Consider the following 21,016-nt stretch of genomic DNA (forward strand, 5'->3'; position numbering starts at 1 on the left):
TGTGATAACCACAATTTTCTTTGCATTACACTTCTTACACCACAAATTTTGGGTTCTGACTTATTGCAGGTGAACTGTTACGAGAATACTGAATGAGCTTTTTCTGTTCAGGACAGTTTTGAATGCTTGCTTAAAGTTTGATTTATGTTTTGCCCATTTTAAGGACTAGAAAAAAGATAATTTGATTTGGTTTTGTTCCTGAAACGTTTTGGGTTTACAGATGGAGCTAATCCAGGTAGCTGGATTTTGCCTATGCAAATTGATTTAAATTATTGACTACTCTAAATACGCATTTTTTTTTAAGTAAGTATAAATTAGAATATGAATAAACTTAGTTGCTGTTTTCTAAATTTCTATAAGTAAAACAAGCAAAGAGAACACACTGGATATTTATACTTACTCTTTGTCTTAACTTTAAAAATTTCCTTGAATTTTCTGCAATAACATGTTAACTTTTTTCATATTCATTGAAGCAGCAGCAAGGAAAGGCAATGGAACTTGCAAGGACAAGAAATTTATTTATAAAGACTGCAGGTGTGATGTAAGCAGATACAATAATTTTTAATCAGTGCAGCTTAAAATCACTTTCTGGTGTAAATAATGCCCTCTAAAATGTTTTTGGATTAATTGTATCTGTGAAAACTTTGCAGCTTATGAACTGCTATTAAATAATCTCTTCACTTGATTGCACCAAGTCGTTTAATATACTAAGTACAGAATATTTAACTTAGAAAAGGTGAGTTCAGGTGTTTACCGTAAATAATTACAAGGTATGTTTGAGTCTGAACATGTTGTATTCTTAAGTGTTGCTGGTCCTTGGTAGGCCGTCGCTGGTACGTTGAACGTTCTGCTAGTTCAGACCTACTGTGTGAATGCATAACGAAGCAATGGGTATTGTTCAAGTTTTTTCCTTCTGCTTGGGCCTACTCAGCAGGAACGTTGTTGACCACGGTAGCCATGCTCGCAATTGCACAACGGCTGTTTATACTGTGGATTTGCATGTTCTTCTGATGTATTTTAGAATCAGTACCCTTACATCTGCAGTTCACTTTTGTCTTGTACTTCTTCATCTGGGAAAACCTTTGCCTCTTTGGGTGCTGCAAAAGTCTCGGTAAATTTCAATCTGAATGATTTGGAAAGATGGTAATACAGAATAGGGTCAAAACAGAGGTTTGATACTGCAAACAGCAAAGTAGATTCTTTAGCTTTAAAGAGAGCTTGTTTCAGAGAGCAGCTGGTTATGGTATCGCTTTGGCTCAAAGTGTAGGGGATGCGAACAATGTGGTATGGAACAAAACACAGTAGGTAGCCTGCAGTTACGAGCAGTATGTTGATGAGGGCTTTCTTCACGTTTGCGTAACTCTCGCTGTATTTGTTTCGGTAGAGTTGTCTAACAACGAGGAAATTGGAAATCAGAATCACAGCTGAAAAATTCAGGAATATTGCTGTACATATGAAATTAGTAAACACGTGCCAGTCTCTTCCAAATTTTGTTTTGAAATCGATGCATCCTGCACCAGGTCTTTCTTCAATGTTTTTTATTGGAATAGCCATGTTAGGTACTGTTATAAGGAGAACCATTGTCCATACGACTGCAGACAACATCTTGGCAAATCCAGGCTCTTGAATGCGGTAGATCTTACAACTGTGCATTAGCTGAAGGCAACGATCCATGCTTACAAATCCCAAAAATATAATTGATAAATACATGTTCAGGTAGATGAAACAGGCTGTAACTTGACAGTGGAATATTCTCAGTTTCCAGGATGCTACTCCTAGGTCAACGATAATCTTTACTGGCAACGCCAAAGTCAACAAAAAATCTGCTGTTAAGAGGTTAATTAAGTAGATGCTCATACACTTCTGTTTGTGATCTTTTTGTGTGAATGCCCATAGTGCGAAACAACTTCCAATAAATCCCATAAGAAAAATCAAGTAGTAAAAATAGGTAAAAGGTTCCATTTCTTCACCGATATGGCAGTGTGAAACATTGCGTGACATTGTAAACTTCTTGTGCAAGTTGGCTTTGCTGCTAGGAGATACCAAGAACCTACAAAAAGAACCAAGATGACATCAATGACATCAACTTTTCCTGAGCAACAGTAATTATTCTCTGAGAATTTTGTTTGATTTAATGGAAAAAATGCAATTGGGAAGAAATATTTTTCTCTCTCTTCATGCTGCTTCACAGATATTCAAGACGGCTTTGTTCTCATGTTGGAAAAGTTTGGAAATGCACTAGGATTTGTTCTTGAAAGCATATAAGACTTCTGAGAAACTTTTCTTCTTGAAAACGTATAGACTTCTGAGAAACACTCACTTTGAGTGTTTGGTTCAGGCCTTCCCCTCCCCCGCCCCGAAACATAAGAAAAAAAGAAAAGGTTTGAATCTATTTAAGCATCTGGTTAATAATGATCATACTAAAACTTTGTAACTTCTGAACAATTGAACCTATGCCTTAAAAGAGGGTGATATTTGTAGCAGTCTTGTTCTATAAAAATGTGTTAGGAGTTTTGAAGTTAATGCGCTCTCAAACCACTACGCGGCTACGTCAGGTCGGTGAGCAAATAGTTCTAATCAGTCCTAAGTTTTTTTGCAAACTGCTCTCTCTTCTTACTTGAACAGAGAATAAATTGATAGCGTATTTTTATGAAGCCTTTAGAAAAGGCACGTTTTGAAAGAAGCAGCTACTAAATAATTTTGCTCGCTTCCTTTTTGGCCTCGACTAGATATTATAGGGAAGAAAAGCGGAAAATTTTGGTCTTATTTTAACTAAATATACTACTCCATGACCGGGGTTTTTTTTTTTTTTTTTGTCCTGAAATTGTATAACCAAGTTGAATTAAGTTTGGGTAGTAAGTGTGGTGTAGGTGAGGAGCAGGCAGGGCTGTGGGAGCTGCTGGCCTTGCTGCCATGCTCCTGGGGCTGTGGGAGTTTCTTGCGTTGGGGCAAACCGAGCCCTGAAAAGCTCCTGAAAGCCCCCAAGGATACGGCATGGCTGAGAAGCCCAGTAACGCTGACTACTGGCAAAGCAGCGGCTGTGTTGCTCAGCACTGGAGTGCCTGACTTTGGCATTGCTAATATTTCAGGCTGTATATTTACGTAGCTCTAGATAAGCTGGAGCAGATGAAGACTAAAAGCACGTACCTGTGTTAGTGGTCTCTGGGGTCTTCTGAGCATTAGTCTGCAAAGGTCTGATGGCTCTCGACGGCTGCTCTCGCAGTCCAATAGCGTGTTAATCTTTTCCCCTGGCTGCGTCTGCTGGTTTTCTGAAACGCGTCTGTGGTTTTTAAATGCGCTGATTGACGCAGTTAAAACCAGCATTTAAATAACTAAACCACGTGGAAGTTACCTAAAAAAGAGGTGACAGAAAAATGTCGGTGTTCACGGAACAGCCCGGAGAGACCTTTCTTTCCTGTTCCTGGCGCAGGAACCCGCGTGTGGGGCTGGCTGAGCCGCTCCTCGGGCACTTGGTGCTGGGCACGGCGAAATGGGGAAGGATGGGGAGGAAAATGGCTGTGAAAGAGCAGAGTTAGACGTGTTGATGTGGCCAGTAGCATGGATTATTACAATTATTACCGTTCAAAATACATTTTTGTGGAGCAAAGATGGTCTGAGTTGCCTGACCTGTCCGCATCAGCGCTGACAGGGACGGCGAATAGTGCTGTCGACTGGCTGATACTTTGCGGACCTGGAGGTCCTTCAAGCCTGAAGATTTAAGTTTAAATGTTTATTGTGTGTGTAAGGATGACGAGATATGTGTGTTTTGGTCAGCTCCAGCACGTGGACTTTTTCCTTGTATTTCCTAAAGCTAACATTAGGTTAGTCCCAGATTCTTGACCTGGGGCTGTAGATGTGTGACCCTAATGGCTGTTTCCTTCCTTTTGTTTTTAAAAACCAGAAACTCTCTTCCCCGCCCCGCTGTACATCTTACATGTAAAATCCATCTGGAATCAGGGATTTGCAGTGTAGTTGGCCCTCATTCATTATAATATTCCTACATGAGATTCCATTTTTTTCTAGAGTTGCCACCTAATTTGCTGATTTAAAGTCACATAGGGATTCTACTGATAGCAATTAAAATTGTAAACCTTTGGACATTTGCCAAGCACTATTAAAACTAAAAATGACACATTAGGGATATAGGGGAAATGTTTATAATTAAGCTTTTTTTTTTTTTTTAAACTAGGAGAAAGTGTCTAGCACCAGGCTAGAGGGCTGAGGTACTGACAACGATACTGAAACCCCCAAATGTTAGCACTTTGTTGTAGTTGAGCATCCACAGGAATTTACAAATTGCGTACCAGAGCTTTGTGAAGAAACGGATTAAGAATGTCTGGTTTTAAGTTTAGTCATAAGCTTTAAGTTCAGACCATATTTGTAGAAATGTTTGCAAAGCTTCATAGTCTGGAATGATCCTATGTTCAGTTTTGAGCAAACATGGACTAATTTTATGGTGTTATGCTCATCAAGCAAAACTGATCTTTCCATACTTGTATTTTTCTTTTTTTTTTTTTTTTTTAACTTGAAATGCAGCATTCAGTCATTTTTTTGTGTGTTTGTGCTTGTCTCCCCTTTTCTGTCAAGTCAGTTTACAGCTCAGAAAACTTTTCTAGGTCTAAAAAGACGAGGTGATGGGTAGGTAAACCTTTACTGAAAAATGGTCTACACTTCCTACAGAAGTGTTGCAGGAGGAGAAGAAACATGAGAACATGAGGCTACTGAGTTGTAATTCTGTTTTTATTGTGGTGTCCCCTTTCCCTGTCTATATGTCTAATTTAAAGGCCATTTTAGTTCATAAATTACGGATGCAGATGGTAGATTTCGCTGTAATTAAAGTTGCTGAGCACTTCTCATCATAAAACCTTATTTTTGGTTGTTTAAACTTTTCTGAATTTTTGACTTTTTATTTGAAATTTTCCGTGATGCATGCCTGCTTTGGCTTATTCCTGGGATTGGGGGGTGGAGCAAGGAAGGGAAGGGGTGCTGGTGTGGGTGGGAATTTAGCCAAAATGATTAAATCATTTCTGAGAACAAAGCTAGAAAAAATAACATCTAAACCTTAAAAAAAAACCCCTAGATCTGATGACCTTTAAAAGAGCATGAGGAGCCTTGTGTTTCGAATTGGACACACCAAAGATTTATGTGGGTGGTCCTTGTGTCAGGATCACTTCTGATACCTCTCCACATTTTGCATGTTCATTTGGAGAAAGGTTTTACGTCCAGAAAAAGTTTCCAGAGGCTTTCTGGTGCTCTGCTGTTAGAAGGCTTTTACATTTTCTTTTTTCTTTTCCCAAGCACCCTCCACTGCAGGTATGATCCAGCTGAGCACCCGCCGCTGGCTCGGAGCAGGGGGCAGTGGCCATGGGAAGGGGGAGCCCCAACTCCGACGTCGCAGATGAGGGAGAGCCTGGACTCGCTCCTGAAGGCTGCGGGCCAGGTTACCCACGGGGGATGCAGAGGAACTGGGAGAAGGGGAAGGGTGTGAGAGTAGCCGGCAGGGATGGGGAGTGAGCTTGGGTGGACCTTGGAGTACTTATGGGTTTTCCTCGCCTGGGGTTGGACTCTTTGAAGCTGTGAAATGTTACGTGGCAGCATCGTGTGTGGGGAGTGTTGGGGCTGTGTGGGGCGGTGCTGCCCGGGCATGGGAGAGTGGGTGTCTGCCTGTGTGGGCTCTGCTCCTTGGGGATGAACGCGTTGTGTAGTGATTGTGTGATGTCCCCGGCACATGCTCGGGGCGCGCTAGTGCTCGGGTTGGCTGACGATTCCCCCAGGAGATGCCACCAGAGGTTTTTTCCTCCTCCTTCAACAAGTCGCCTCAGGGGTTATTTACTCAAGGCTCCTTAGGTAAGGGTCCTGTGGGACTTACTCAGGATTAAAGTTAATTACAGATGCGCTGTAAGGGGTGCAGTTAAGTTTTTGTACAACTTTATTTTTGTATTGGAGGAGCACAGGCAGGATTGCATGGGAGTGTGCGTTGACAGTATGTTTGTCCTTATTTCTGCGGCTGCCAGGCAGGTGCAGCTTATGGTGAGGGGATGTCTCCCAGCCCCTTGTTTTCATTGTGTGTTCCCTTGTCTTCAGCCCTGGAGAGCATTAAATATTAGCAAGCACTGGCCAGGCACGGATGTTCAAGGCTCTGTGTTTTTTCCTCTCTTTAAAATATATAACAACTGCTTAATCCATCTGTTAGGAAACTAATGTTTGAATCTACATCATTCATATCTGTATATCTTTTAAATCAGGAAGCTTCTCAAGCATAAAGTTACACGATTCCTCTATATAAGGTTTTTAAGCCTACTTCCTATGCAGTTACAAAAGTAAGGCTCATTTGCACGTTGTGCCCACATGGACTCTCTCTGTCAGATTTTCCGGTGTCAGGTGCAGTGGGAGAAAATGGAGAAATTTCACCCACACTTAGGTGGGGAAAGGTAACTGTAAGCTTCCTGCAGTGTGGGACAGTGCTGGGGGAGCAGGAGACCTTCCCTCTCCCAGAGGAAGTATCCTGAGAGATACTTATTCTGCTGTGTCCTTATTCCGCTGCTTGGCATGAAGCAGCCCAAGAGCAGGATCAGGCGGTTTGCAAGGGGGATCCAGCCCCGCAGCCCCCGGCGGGAGGGGGAGGCATGGGCAGAGCCGTGGCGGCCGTTGTTCCTCCTCCCGGCCCGGGCAGTGACACCATCTCCTGAGGGCAGATCTCCAGAGGCATGTTCAGGAGTCAGCTGCGACAGCTGCCATGGAGAACGTTTTGGGGTGGATTACTTGCATGAGGGGTGCGGCTCTCCTGGGCCATGCTCTGTATAAACGAAAGTTTGAGATTTAATTTTGAGTTCGAGTTTTGATTTCTTCAGTGTCTGTTTATGTGCCTGTACAAGCCAGACAGATGTGCACGGGTAGAAACTCCGCAGTCGATGTGTGGTAGTGTACTGATGGGAAACCCTGGTTTTTATCATGATTTTGTATCACTTACATGGTGGTAGACAGGAAGAAAAAAACAAAAAACACTTGCAAACACTTGATTTTTCTTTCAGCTTATCTTTGAGAGAAGTATTCAAAGTCAGCCTCAGAGGCATGGAAATGAGCAGATAGTACAAATCACTCCTGAGAGAGTCTTCCTCTCTTTCTGTGCGTGGCTCTCACAGTCCTTGTGTTGGTATTGAGGTATGTCTTTGAGGGGCGATCTTGGAGTGATGTTTTTGCTGTCCTTTAGTCATGTAGCCAAGAAGTTTTTTTTCATGTACAAACATGTACAAAGTAGCAAGTTTAGTATTTTCTCTTACGGCTTTTCATGACTTTTGTTGACAGATTAAATTTTTTTATCCCATTGTAATGTCTGCATTGTAAATGAAAAATAGGAATGATCTTGGCACAGGGTAGGTATGAATTTTGAGCAGAAATAGCTATTTCTGATGAAGAAAAATCTGATTCATATATTTTTTTTCAGAGCATAAGGAGGTAATATGTGTTCAGTGTAGCCTGCGTCACCCAACCTGTCGGAAGGGGAAGGATCTGTTCTGCTTGGCACACAGCGCAGTGTGAACTCCAGATACTACGGGCAGATAACCACATCCTGGGGATGAACCTTATCAGCAGCTGGCAGAGCACGCCCGCCTACTGTCAAATAGTGGGTGGCTCCTCAGCCTGTCCTGTCGCCTTCTGTCAATTATCAATATTTTGTTTTAATTGTTTGAACAGCCTTTTACAGACACGCAGTGCCCTGAAGTGACGGTTATTAGATGCGCTACTGAAGATACTTCCATAAAAATAATAAAGGACTTATTTATTGGGGTGAGATGGGAGAACATGCTTGAGGGTGTTGGCAGAGGGAAACTAACCCATCCCTCCTGTCCCTTCTGTGTTAAAGTTAGCAAATACGAGGGGTGCTCTCTCACTACCTCTGCTGGTTGTGACTGTGTGGCCTTGCTAGGTATATTGAAGTGGCATCTGCCCCCTCTTTGGTGAGTTGTTTGTGTTGTTTTTTTACCATAGAGATCATTTTTTGAGATGGTATCCTGCAAAATTAAACTCTGCGAGAGTCTTTTTGCTGATTTCTGCACAACCAGGATTTTTTTATATGTTGAGGCAGTTGTGGAGTGAGCTTTCTCTCCTGAAATGGTGTTTTGAGGAAGGGTTTCCATTTGCTAGGTTCAGCTCTTTTCCTGAAAAATTGCTATGCTCTATCAGTGACAGAGAAAGTGATCCATTTTGAAGCCTTACACCACAATATTAGCATAAATAACCCATTGCACAGTAACTGCTGCATTGTCATTTGTCCAGTGTAATATTGAGATGGCTTCTGGGTAGATGGCTGTACGGTGTTGCTAAAGGCTAGGGTAGGTTCATGAGGTGATGCATGGTTGAAAATGTGAGACGTTTATGGGCTTTTTGAAGCAGATTTATACCACCCTACCTGGGTCCTAACTCAAGGTTTTGAACAGCAGGACACCGTCTCCTTATAAAGGGGTGACTGGGAACTTCACCTGGCTTGGGGGAGAGAGAGAGGATGAAGTGTGTGAGCACGACAACTTTTCTGTGCAAAAGTGTGTGTCTGATGCTTCAGCAGCCTGCGATGCACGCTGATTCTTCCCAGGGGCACCAGCACGCCTTTGCAAGAGATTCCAGGTCCGGCTGAATAACTTAGCTCTCCAAATAATTAAACAGAGCAAATCCAGCTTCTCTTTCCTGCAGTGCCATGGAGGGGGTCACGAGTCAGTCAGGAGGATGAGCTGCAGCTGGGGACTGGGTTGCTGCCCAACAGGAACCCATTTAGCTCTGGGTTACCCAGAATTTTCACTGCAAGAATAGTAGGGAAGTTCCTGCAGGTGGTAGGTTGACAAGGCAAGAGCTGGTATTTAGCATGGGACTGCAAGTCTTCTGGGCGTCTGAGGAGCTGCTTAGGTTTGTCTGAGGCGCCATGTGCTGGGAAAGGTGTGAAAGAATTAACTTGCCCACTGCAGAAAAAAAATTGGCCCCATACCTTTCCATCCCAGTTCAAAGCGAACCAAAAGCTAGAAATTTAGTCGTCTTGGAAAGTGTGTTGGTCAGCATACGTTCCCCCGCGTGCCTAATGTAGATTTTTGTTGTTCTAATATCAGTAATCTGGTGGAGTGAGGAAACAATTTCAGAACATAAATAATTTTTTTCAAAGCTTGCAAAATAATGACAAAGTTATACAAATACGTATTGTAGAAGTGTTTTCATCTCTGTATGCCCCTGTGCTTTCACAGCTGCAATGATTTAGATTTACGTAGGCAAATACCAAGCCATACCATGTAAGGAACTACATGTTTTTGCCATAAATGACAAAAAAATCTCCTACAAAGCAACAGATTCCCTTCCCCTGCAGACTATTTCCCTTGCTTGGAGGGAAAAGCCTGCGAAGTCTCAGTTTGACAGGAGTCAGGGAGCTCTGAAAGAACCATATAAATAATCTTTTATGTATTTTTAAAAAAAACCCACAAAGTAACCGAAATGCAGCTTTCTCATGTAGTTCCTAAGGGTTGGTTCGGGCCGAGGATCCCCCCAGGCCCTGCCCTCAGCTGAACATCCAGGCTCCCCCGCGTGTCAGGCGCTGGCTCTCTCTGGGTTTGGGGTGCGAAAGCTGTAAGCAGGAAACAAATGGCAGTAAATCTGCTCCACCAAGGTGTGTTTAAACTCAGCAGGCAGTTTAGAGATGTCAGGTTTAAATATAATCCTGTGTGATGGTGGAATACTGTTACTGTAGATCGGTGGTCTCAGACCAAGAGAAGTTACCCACAGCCTTGGAGAGAGTTTGAAGACAACATATTTAAAAATCTTTCACCCTGAGAGATTATTTGTAAGGACTTAAAATGAAACACAGTGGCAGAAAGGTGATGCGCGTGTTATTTCTGTTCCTGTATCTTCTTTGTTAAGTAAAATGAAAGCATTCCGCTTCCAGAGCCATTGCCTGAAAGCTTTTATGGGTACTTTATGCACTAGTATGTTTTCCCTGTACAGTGATAAAATTAATCAATCAAAAAAAAAAAAAGGCCGCACTGAAAAATACAGTTAAAAAAGATATTATATTTATATATAGAAGGCTGGTGGCTCTCAGCTGTTACCTTTGTATAGAGTGAAATGCTTTATCATCGTGCCAAAAGCAGAGGAAAACCCAACAAATCATTCTTTCTGGGTTGCCCCAGAGTTTCTAGATAGCTGTACATGTGTGTTTTCAAACGGCTCCTTGAGTGTTCTTACGTCCTTCTGCAACAATGTCAAGGGAGTTACTAAAATCTCCATCAGTTTGGTATCAACCTTTTTGGTGTGCACTATGTTATTTCAGAAAAGTACCGAGGAATGTGGTACAGTGTAACTGTGCTATTTATTTTGTAGAAGGATCCTCTTTAAACAATTGCTTATATTGAGCATCACATTTTGTAAAAGTATTCTAACATTTGCTGCCTAAGGGTGACAAATAATCAAGTTTAATTCTTAATTTTATAGACTGTTTCCCTTAAGACAGCATATATATATAAAAAACTTTTTAAAAAATAAATATATAAATATCTGTATAAATTTTACTAAAGTTTTTTCAGGCTCTGTGCACATCTTTAAGGATTTGATCAGCCTTTTTTTTTTCTTTTGAAATCTCTCCCCCTCCCCCAAGTTGTTGGAATAGAGTCCTTCCTTAAGCTGCATATTGCCTTCAGTGCTTTGCTTTGTGAGCACTTCTTCTCCTGGAGGTCTCAGTCCTCTTTTATGGGCTGGTGGAGGCCAAGTCAGAGAGACTTGTGCTGAACTTCCTCGTATTGTTTCTGAGGGGTCTGCTGTGGTTGTGGTGGAGGGATTTGCTTTTTCAGGCCCTTCAGGCTGCTTTGATCATCATGTGTGTCGTGCCTGGCTTTGTGAGAAACAGCAGCAGCTCAGCTTCATTACTGGGTCTGTTGGCTAATCCGCTCAGAGACCCACAGCCTGGAGCTCCAGAATGTGTTGTTCCAGTTATTCCTCTCTTTTTTTTTTTTTTTTTTTTTTCTTGAGATCCAGATAGGTCATATCCCACTATAATGCAATCATAGCGTCAGCTGAAATGGCACGTAGTAAATATATCGGCAACTTGCAATAATGTTTTTGGATAGAGAAACACCACTTGGTATTTTATGCTGAAACCTTTTTTTCCTGTTTTAATGCCGGTTCTCATCTGTTCAGTTTCTTTGAGACATTTGCATTCTTAAATAACTTTCATAAGTGTGTTATTTTACTTGAACTTATACTATAAGACCTGAATTTATACTATATTTATACTTTCCCGAAGTGTATTTGATTTTCTGGATTTAGAAATTTCAACCTCCCTTGAAGTTTCCGGCTTGAGGTGCAGTTTTTGATACAGCTTTTCTTTAAAGGGTAGGCAGAGGAAAAAATAAATAATGGGATCAAGGCACACATTTGCAGCAGACAGTACAAGAGTAAACTCCTTTGTGTAGAACAGAGCTTTTTGTGACTCGCAGTTGAATTGTGAGCTCGTTTGACTTAGAGTGTATGGTATTCTGCAGATGTGATAGGGTACAAAGCAAATGACAAATACAAACATGATACTGAATATGTTACGGCTGGTTTTTCTCTTGGTCGCATCTGAGTTACGTCTGAATTTTTTGTAAGAGCTGTATATTTTTTTTGATATAGAACTGTAAAAAATGATTAGCAGAAGAAAAACAATCCAGAAAATCCCTGTGCAAATATAACTTGAAGCCTTGTGCCATTGTTTGCCAAGCTCACTTTTAAGACCTATACATTTTCTGGAATAATTTTCTTTAGCGATTTCATTGGTTAAAATCATATTTGGAAATGATAAAAGTGTTAACAACAGCCATATGATTATAGAGATCACCTTACTGTAGTTAACTGTGTGAACAAAGGAGGTGAATAAAGGCTTTACAATTTTGTAATATCTGTCAAAACCTATGAGGCCAAAAAATGTTATCCCGATATACATGTTTGTATAAAAAACAACAGCAGAGTATCTGCACACAAACGTGTTGAGCTGGGGAGGTGCAATTTCTGAATCGGCGAGAATTTTGAAGGGAAACGTCAAGCTCATTAGGAGATCGGCAACAACGATGTTTTTGAGATAGACAATAAAACTCTTTTTGCTAGAAACATACAGAAAGATCCACGCTGCCACACTGTTCAGCAACAGCCCTACTATGAAAATTAAGCAGTAGACCAGGGGAATGACTGTCTTAATTATTACTGTGTTGTGACTGCAGTTGTTTCCCGAGGAGTTTGTGCTGGAGTTGAACATCTTACAATATCTTTGTTCCTAGAAGCAGAGAAAGATTATCTCAGTAAGATAAAATGGTGCTAGGCTTTCCATTAATTTAATTTAAAATTTCTGCTCTCCAAAACAAACTTGGCATACTTCTCAGAAACCGCCACATTTCCACACCGTATTATTTCCAGCAGGAATGCATAGTTAGTATTTTCCAAGTGGTGCCATCTCACTTTTTGATGATGTTCAAGGGTATACTGCTGTTTTGAACAGAGAATCCATTTGCTTCTCCGTTTGACTTTAATCCATTGTCGTCAAGCCCTGGGCTGCCCCTTTTCTGCAGGTATAAGTCTACGCGCTGTGAACTAGGAGGGGGATTGAGCCACTGTGATTTTGTGAATCTAAATACATCTCATTAACCCTTAATGACCAGTATGTATTTTTAGCACTGGTTTACCAGGAAGCATGTGAGGGATATGAGTGTTTGTTGTACAAGTCGTCTGTTTTGCATACAGGCATAGAAAACACTCTTCTGTTAGTCAAGCGTGCAAATATCTAGTGTATGCCAATGTTTTCTTATGTTTACTTGAAAGAAAGCCTTACGTGCAGCTAGCACAGTTTGCTTTAAACTTCTAGTAGCACGATACACAGGAGAATATCTGTCTGATAGTGTAACGTAGAAGCTAGAGCTGTCCTCTTAAGTCATTCAGATTTAAATTTTAGAGGATCTCCAAGAAGAAATAATATCTCCTGTCTGCTGTTCTTTGACAGAATGTTTATGGGGGCGGATTATCCTCTGTAGGGAGGGCAGAACAGATATAGATACAATGCTGCTATATTTGGCAAATGAAAACCTAGGCAACTGGAAAACATGTGCCATGGAGCTGGGAAAAAATTCTACCCTATCTTTTAGAAAATAAAGAATCTCCTTATTGCCACAATTCAGAGTCAGTAGCTGATGCTCTTCTGTAGCAGATTGGAAGCTGAATGCAATCTTGCAATAACTAGAAATGGAAATTTTTTTTCAAATAGGTAAAATTGTTTCCTTTGGTATGTTGTTTTCTGTATCTCTTTCACAGACACTGTAAAGGCTGACCAGCCTAGGTGCTCTTCTGGAGCGCATGTGGATAAGAGGGGCAAAGGAGCAGGTATTGCCTGTGTTCACACCCAAAGCCTGAAGTTAATCTCTTCCTGGTTGTCCTCCCATATGAGGACCTGCCATCCTATCTTTATGTTTAAATTCTAGTCATCGAGGCATTTGTTTTTGTTTGGTTGGTTATTTTTTTTAAAGGAAAAAGATGGTGTGGAGAATGGGTGTCACAAGTACCACGTGAATAGGTGTTAGGATTAGGAGGTGATAATGAGTAAGGTTTGGGGTGATACTGTTAACACTAGGAGGATCTCCTCTTTTCTCTCTGTATCTTTCAACCATCTGCTCAAACAACTGGAAAGTACCAATAACAAATGGCATTTTTATTTAAGATGGTAACACACTGTGTTTAAAAACTGTTCTCTTCCCAGTGCTGTCCACTGTGTACGTGTTCTCTTCCTCCTGGCAGGATGTCTGAGCAGGACCTTCTCTCTGCATGTGGTGTGTTTAGGAGTTGTTCCTTTTCTGTATGGTTTCCTAAAACAAAGTACCTGGAGGTGGGTCTTTCTATGTTTGGACTTAATAGCAGATATTAAATGGCTCAGGAAGTTCATGAAGTATTTCTTGCACTGAGGCATCATACAACAAAGGATTATTTCAGAAGTGTGTGATTAGAGATGTGGATGTTAAAACTTTGTAAAGTCTATTGTGTCTATGCAGCATGGAAGACACCCTAGACAAATTTTACATTTGATACCAGCAGATTTATCAACTGCCTGTGGTTGAGAAAGAGGCCAAAGTTCAAGCTAGACTCTGTAAATCTTCCAATATCAATGGCATGCCCCCTTACCTCTCTTGATTTGACTGCTGCAGTGCTTTTTGTTAAGGGTCTAGAGTGTCTTCCATTCTCAGGCACGGGGCCTCTTCTCTTGCTGGGAGATCTATGTGAGAGACAGGCAAATACAGTTGTTAGAGTTGTATATCATAACATAGGACAGTGTGATCCTGTGGTACTCAGGGGTTCCCACAGTGCAACGCCTGTTTAGACTGTCTGATGATCAGTACTGCAGACAAGTCTTAGATCTTTCAGGAGAACTTAAAAATTGGTAAGGGATACAGTCATAGAGCAGTCAAGTTCAACCTAAAGCCCATCGCTGCATGGGTAAGGCTAGAGGCTTTTGCCCTCTGCTGTGCATCACGTCATTTGCATTTGTGAACAATTTTATCTGCTATTTTTGTCACCTAGTCACATGCTCAGCTCTTTTGAAAGGCCTTGTCCTACTGCTCTGAATAATTCAGCGTTGATAGTGAACACTGTCACCTCGCTAGCCTGTTCCCTCCATCAGTTGTGGGTCCCAGAGTGGATCCTGTAGGAGCTATGGTGATGTGATACCACCAGATGTAACTCCTAAGCTCTGGTAAAGAATCAGTCTAGCAGAGAGGCCTTCATGTGGCTGCTTGGTGCTTCTGGATCCTCATAACCACAGCCACCATGATAGGCACACTCCTGCTGATTCATGGATTGCAGAGATGGGCTGCATGGAGTTGGCAGAAGGCATGCTTCCACTTTGTAGAGGAGCTGCTCTTTCATGCTTTTTCTGGTTGCATTCTTGTTCAAGCACCCCTTAAACCTTCATAATGAGAACATCCTCTTCTCTCGTGAGAACTTGCAGTGGCTCCACCAAGTGATATACAGCTTGAAATGAGCGTAGATACTCACCCCTCCCTCCATGGTGGGGTTCATCTGGAAGCGGTGAATACAACTCATTTGATGTTTATTGGTGGGTCAATGCAGGACCTTTTTGTCCAAGTGCTACTTGAAGTGATTATTAAGCTTAAGGATTCTTTTTAACTTTTTCCTTTTCCCTAACTCATAAAACATTGCTGTTTTTCTTTTTTTTCTGCTGCGTAACTGCTGCTGTTTGCTGGTGTGTATTAGCACCCAGCAATTTGTGATTTGTATGTGAGAATAAGCTCTTGAACTTGAGTGGCATTTTACGTTCAAATGCTTGGTCCAGCATACAGTATATTTATTCTGTAAATAATATCAACTAGTTGTGCAAAACCAGCAAACTTGATTCACCAAATTAACAAGATTGATTTGGTAAAACATATAAAAGTTTTGAACTTTCTCAGTTTGCAAATCATGTTGTCTTGGCAAAATACAGAAAAGGAAAGTTGCATAAACCATTAAAAATGCTTAGTTCCTTCTGTATTCAAACTCTTATGCTATCATTTGTAATCCTTCCAATATCATTAAGGCACTTTCTCTTGACTTCTGTAACTTGGCTATCAAATTTCAAAGTTTATGGCTGCTTTACTGAACATAAGAATAATATTTACGATTTGGTTTGGTTTTTTTTTTTTACTCTGAGTATAACAAACGTTCTGTAGTACTGAGTGCACATTTTAGGCTATTTATGGAAATTAGTGCAGCTGCTTGATAAATATGCAGTGCAGTTACTGGGTCAGGGATTGCTGACCGTGGTCACTGTCCCCAGAAACCATTTTTGAACTGCAGAATGGAGTTTATCAGGGAAGAAGATCACAACAAATGTTATCTCTGATACTGTGAGAAATGCAGAGAAAGAGGAAGTGCAATACACAAAACACAGCAATTGCAAATTGTGCTGAGTTGAGCTAAAAGAAGAATTTATTTATTTTTTTTTTTAAGATTTTCTTTCTAACGTGGTAGGAATAGCGGTGGTGGTCTGAACTTGCAGTCCCAGCCACGCTGGTGTGATCCAGTGGGAAGGTAGCTCCCAGTCTGGACGTGTGTCCCTGGCCATGGCAATGGGAGCTGCCTGTCCTGCTCCTCGGCGCTGCTGCTCTGAGCTGGCTGGAAACCATCAGGGCAGGCTGCAGTGGGTCTCCTGCGGGGCTTAAAAGGCTGGACATGCTCACGTGTTCATGAGGAGCTGGACCAGCACATTGAAATAAAAGCCGGGCCTGCTAGCTCTGATTTTCAGGTGGTGGGATCCTGTGTCTCCCTGAAGCGGCTCTGCTGGGTGGGAGCTGAAAGGGTTGTCCAAGGGAAAGCCTTCTCCTCCAGCTGCCTGGGCATTTCTCAGCCGGTGCACGCTCAGGGCTGGGCTGCTCCTTCCTGCATCTCCATGAAGGTGCCTGACCTGGCAGCCGGTGGGGTAGGTGCCAGGGTGGAGATGTTCAGGTCCATGGTTGTAATTATTGGTCTCTTTGGAAGGCATTTTTTGCAGTGACTGGTGGAGATATGTTGGTACATTCGACTTCTTGCGAGTTTGCCAAGAGACTAAGAATTCCTTATTTTTCTGTTCTTATTATAACATTTGTCATAAGGCAATGTCTGGATTTTAATACTTAAGAGAATAAAAGTATGTAAACTACACTATGTACTATTTCAGCCCTTTAAAATGATGTATTGGGCGGTAGTCCTGTTTGTCATAGACCATAGAATGCAGTGGAGGAAAATGGGATGAATAGTCAAATTAGGATGAATTAGTCGAATTAGAGAAAATAAAACCGCATTCCTGTTGCAGGAAGTAGCGAGTAACTGAGAGATAGCATCGTAGGTGGTGGTGGTGCTCAGTGCACGCTTCGTTTGGCATGGCTCATAGAAAAGGGGCACTGATAAGTGTGACAGTAACATCTAGGGGTCTCGCTTCCTTCCTGCTGTGCCTTCCAGCTCTTGCTTTCACGATGACTCACGTCTGGTGTGAGAGGACAGAGGGCTGAGCCAGCTGTGTTTCTTCTCGGGCCGCTCCTCTTGGTGCTGCTGAGGGTAGCGTCCCCTGTGCAAGTGGCTGAGAGAGGTCGGGTGTCCCATGAAGGCTGCTGCTGCGTCCCCAGGAGTAGCAGTGGCTTCCGCCAACCCAGGCGAGCCTTGGTGATGCTGCGAGTACGACTGTCTGCAGCTGTGGTTAGCAAGGGCAGGAACAGAAGCGTAAACTCTTTACATCTTAATGGTAGTTCTCACTTTTGGTCCAAAAAGGCAAAATTCGGGATATGCTAGAGAAGAGGTGGCAGTTGGTGATGGAGGGAAGTATTTTTTCATGCTATGCTGTTTTATTTACAAACTCCTGACTTCCCGAATGTGGGAGGAGTCAAACAAAAAGTTGGACTCAGAATGCTGTCCTTGGGGGTTTTCGTAGGATGGCATGCCAGTCCTGGTGGTGCAGCCGGGCCATGTGAACTGTCTGCCTTGTGCCTCTTTTTCCTCTTGTCTGCATCTCATCCCCAAGTCCTCCACAGTTGCCCCTTCTGCCAGTGTCGCCACTTAGCATCACTAATGCCCGTGCAGGGACTGCAGCCCCTCGAATGACCTGGTAGTCTAGACCCCATGTCACCTAGCAGGGTGGCAGCCCCCTGACCACCACTGCATCCCTCTGCAGCCCTTTGCCTTGCTCTGCGCTTTGCCTGGAGTGTCTTTTCTTCCTCGTCCCTTAACTGAGGGGAGCAGCTGACTTGCTCTGTTTGGAAGAAATATCATCTAACCTTTAAAATGTTGTTACAACAGAAAACATGGAATAAAACCTTGACATCTCTTGTGACATGTGTTTGCTGGGGATATATTTGCCTGCAGCTGCCTGTATTCTTTGGATTCGTTGTGTAGTTCTTGGGGGGTGTGGGTGAAGATTTGAGCTTCTTTGTGTAAGACAACTGATAGTCATAAATGCTTAAGAATTCATGATTGTATCTGTGTTTCTCATTCCTTATATTTGCAAAAACGATTTGCAGGCTTGTAAGTTCAGTGCTTTACAAACGTTTCCTGCCTGTGATTGGGCTGAGAGGAGTCCCATTAACACCTTTCAGAAGTATGTGGTATTGCAGTAGAAAGTCTTGACGTTTTTACGATTTTGAATGAATTCTCATTTCCAGTTGGATATAAAACATTTGTTTCTAAAACTGATGCAGATCTGAGTACTGAGCTCTTGTTCTGCTTGCTCCCTCCCTTCCTTCCTTCCTCTCCTCCCTATCTGCTCACCTTTGGAAAAACAAAAAAAAGAGGAAAAAAAAATGTTGCAAGGTGACATTTTCAGGCAATCCAGTGATGAGGAAAAGAAACGTTTTTATCCCCAGGTTTGTTCTCTTGGCAGGAGGCAGGGATGGGGGGAGATGTGGAGCCCTGGCAGCCGCAGGCCTTCCCGCCGGTCCCCTCTGCCTGGCAGCGGGGTGTCCCCCTGCGCCCGCAGCCTGGTTTACCAGCACAGCTCCAGTGACACCGCTGTTACTGTGGGAGAACGCACGCCACGGGAAATGGCACCAGTTAGGGCAGAGAGCATTTAGCATTGACAGCCTTTTATAACAGATTTTCCTGACCAAAGTTATTACAATTAGATCATATGTGATGTTTTCTTGGCGCGTATGATTAATTTCTGGTGTTCTGAAGGACAAAGCCAGTGAGGAGAGCTCACAGGTATAAAGAACGGCTGTAGATAAGATTGTTTATTTCTTGTTAAAATACCAGGCTCTTTGGAGGGTGGCGTGAGCTCGTTTGGTGTCAGAGTGAGGACACCTCAAGGGCAGAATTCTATTTCTGTCTTGCAAAAGCCACCAAGAATTGTTTCATTTCTTCTTACTGTCCAGGAGTCCCTATGCTACTTTCGAAATCTGAGTTTTAACCTCCTAATTTTCCCGATAAGTTAAGTTTTTCATTCTACTTTTATTTCTGATTTTTAGACAAGGGCTGAAAACCACAACCTTTTAACATTAGAGGATTAGAGCCTATGAAGTATCTGTGTAAACCCTGATATTCACACGGAGACTGACAAATGCTTTGAGCTGTTTTCATGTTGGATCATTTTCAGATCTAACCCGAATATTCCGTTTTTTTTAATTAAGCCTCAAAAAACCCCCACTGAGATCCTTCCTACCTCCCATCAGCTATAGTATCTGAATTAGGGAGTAGTGGATGTAAGAGGAAAAGTTAGGACCCGGATATTAGGAATGGTCAGTTTATGATTTGATACTAGAGGATTAAACAGATCATCTTTTATAAACAACTGTCCTATCGAATTTATAATTATTCTAGTATAATTATGTCAATAAAACATTTTAATATTTAGTAGTTTTACTGTCCCAAACCTGGGTATTTGGGTAAATGTGGTAAAATGTGGCTCAAATAAAGAAATTGTTCCCTTTAATATTCTATTTTAATGGTAACATTTGTCATTTAAATATTTGATTTCTAATTCTGTTTTCTGATGTTTTAAACTATATGTTTTATATAGTTATGTTTCCTCAGTCATAAATTTAAAATAAGAGTAGTTGTTTAAGAAAAATATCTTTTGCCAAGATACACAGTACAGAACAATCCTTACCTGTAGATCGGCAGTCTCCGATGGCATAGCTTGAGGCTGTTCCACGTCTCAGACTAATAGGTGTAGGAGTTTGTCTGCCTTGCTCTACTGTATTTATTTACAGTTATGACTGCTCATTTGTGTTCTAAGCAATTTGTTTGTGGTTTGTATAATGTGTGGATGATTTCCTTTTCACCTTATTTGTCAATTTAAAAAACATTAGTGGTAGTTATTTAAAAATTAAAAGACAGTGTTTGAGAGCATTGTTAAGGTAACAGAAACATGTAATGAAAAGGCAGAGTCTTTCACCTGGAAAGAAGTATAAAATTGCATGTGTGGTCCCTCTTCAGCTATGAAACAGATTTACAGAATAAGCCCTTCACAACTGCTTTGTAATGTCAAACACCATAAAAACGGTGTGAGCTGCAGCAGATTCTGTTACTTACTGGCTGGAGTGCAGTCTTCCCTCTGCTCTGCTTTACCCATTTGCTGCTCCTGCACAGCTGGATCGGCTTCAGTGGTCTTTCAGCAAATGCGTTGCAGTATTATCTTCATTATCTCCTTCAGCAGTGGTAGTGGTTAAGAGTGTGCTGTATCTCTCCAAGCAGAAAGTCGAAGAGCGGGTGAGTCGTGCCTTGCTGCTTGGCCAAATGTGGTCGAGATCTCAAGTGCTGCAGATGGTCAGTGCTATTTTCATGTGCTTACACGTACTTCCATGGAGGTCGGCGCTGAACTGGTTTCAAGAAAGACACGTTTGTGCAGTTGGCAAAGCAGTAAGCAATCTTAATTTAAGGGCTGGTGTTTTCTTTTCTTGAACTGTTCCCAGGCCTAGCTGCGACCTTTTCTGTAAAGTTTGCTACTTTGATAGCTTCTGCTTTTGTTACTGGGAGTGTTCTGAACTGGAGCGCGCAGGGTTATGTTGGGATTGTCCGGGGCGTGCTCAAAGGCTGAGAGAAGTATTCTTGGGATAAGTCGATGAATCTTTTTTTCTTTTTCTTTTTTTTTTTTCTTAGCCTTAATCACCAGTCTGTCTTCCTCCCTTCCTGTTATTCCCGTACATTTACTGGGAGGCTTTGAAATCAAGCACAAAATTAGTGGAAATGAATGGTAATGGAAAAGCTAATATCTCTTCTATGAATCTAGGAAAGTAGTATATTCTGAGAGAGATCTGAGGTTTGGGGAGAGAAACCGAGATTAGTATGTTTATTTAAAAAGAAGTGAAATATGTAAGTTGCGTATATCAGTGTTAATAAGCATTCAGTACATGATTTGAGCTATGCTTTACAGAGTGTAACCCAAACCCTCTGTTAAATACACAATTTCCTCATGGACTTTCCTTCTGTGAGTATTTATCACCTTACAAGAAGGAGCCCAAAGGCATGGACAAATGAATGCACCTTCTGCTGACACATTGCTGCTGTGCGT

The 21,016-nt window shown here is 41.9% G+C and overlaps 3 protein-coding genes across 15 annotated transcripts in view; 1 reads left to right on the forward strand and 2 right to left on the reverse strand.

Annotated features, from left to right (window-relative positions):
• Window positions 1-21,016, forward strand: part of MED12L (mediator complex subunit 12L) — a 195,811-nt gene that overhangs the window by 80,112 nt on the left and 94,683 nt on the right. The window lies entirely within an intron of this gene.
• GPR171 (G protein-coupled receptor 171) lies at window positions 532-20,051 on the reverse strand. The gene is made up of 4 exons (XM_054205142.1): window positions 20,038-20,051; window positions 14,167-14,257; window positions 3,148-3,352; window positions 532-2,050 (listed from the first exon to the last, which is right to left on the reverse strand). The coding sequence occupies exon 4, from the start codon at window positions 1,999-2,001 to the stop codon at window positions 1,033-1,035; it is 969 nt and encodes a 322-aa protein (XP_054061117.1). The 5' UTR covers window positions 2,002-2,050; window positions 3,148-3,352; window positions 14,167-14,257; window positions 20,038-20,051; the 3' UTR covers window positions 532-1,032.
• Window positions 10,424-20,083, reverse strand: P2RY14 (purinergic receptor P2Y14). The gene is made up of 3 exons (XM_054205141.1): window positions 20,038-20,083; window positions 14,167-14,257; window positions 10,424-12,277 (listed from the first exon to the last, which is right to left on the reverse strand). The coding sequence occupies exon 3, from the start codon at window positions 12,257-12,259 to the stop codon at window positions 11,246-11,248; it is 1,014 nt and encodes a 337-aa protein (XP_054061116.1). The 5' UTR covers window positions 12,260-12,277; window positions 14,167-14,257; window positions 20,038-20,083; the 3' UTR covers window positions 10,424-11,245.

The sequence above is a fragment of the Rissa tridactyla genome, chromosome 6, assembly GCF_028500815.1.
Source record: "Rissa tridactyla isolate bRisTri1 chromosome 6, bRisTri1.patW.cur.20221130, whole genome shotgun sequence".
NCBI lineage: Eukaryota > Metazoa > Chordata > Aves > Charadriiformes > Laridae > Rissa > Rissa tridactyla.

What these genes read in the sequence shown, in the direction of transcription:
- P2RY14 (XM_054205141.1), bottom strand. Translation starts at nt 12,259, where the DNA reads ATGTTCAACTCCAGCACAAACTCCTCGGGAAACAACTGCAGTCACAAC.
- GPR171 (XM_054205142.1), bottom strand. Translation starts at nt 2,001, where the DNA reads ATGTCACGCAATGTTTCACACTGCCATATCGGTGAAGAAATGGAACCT.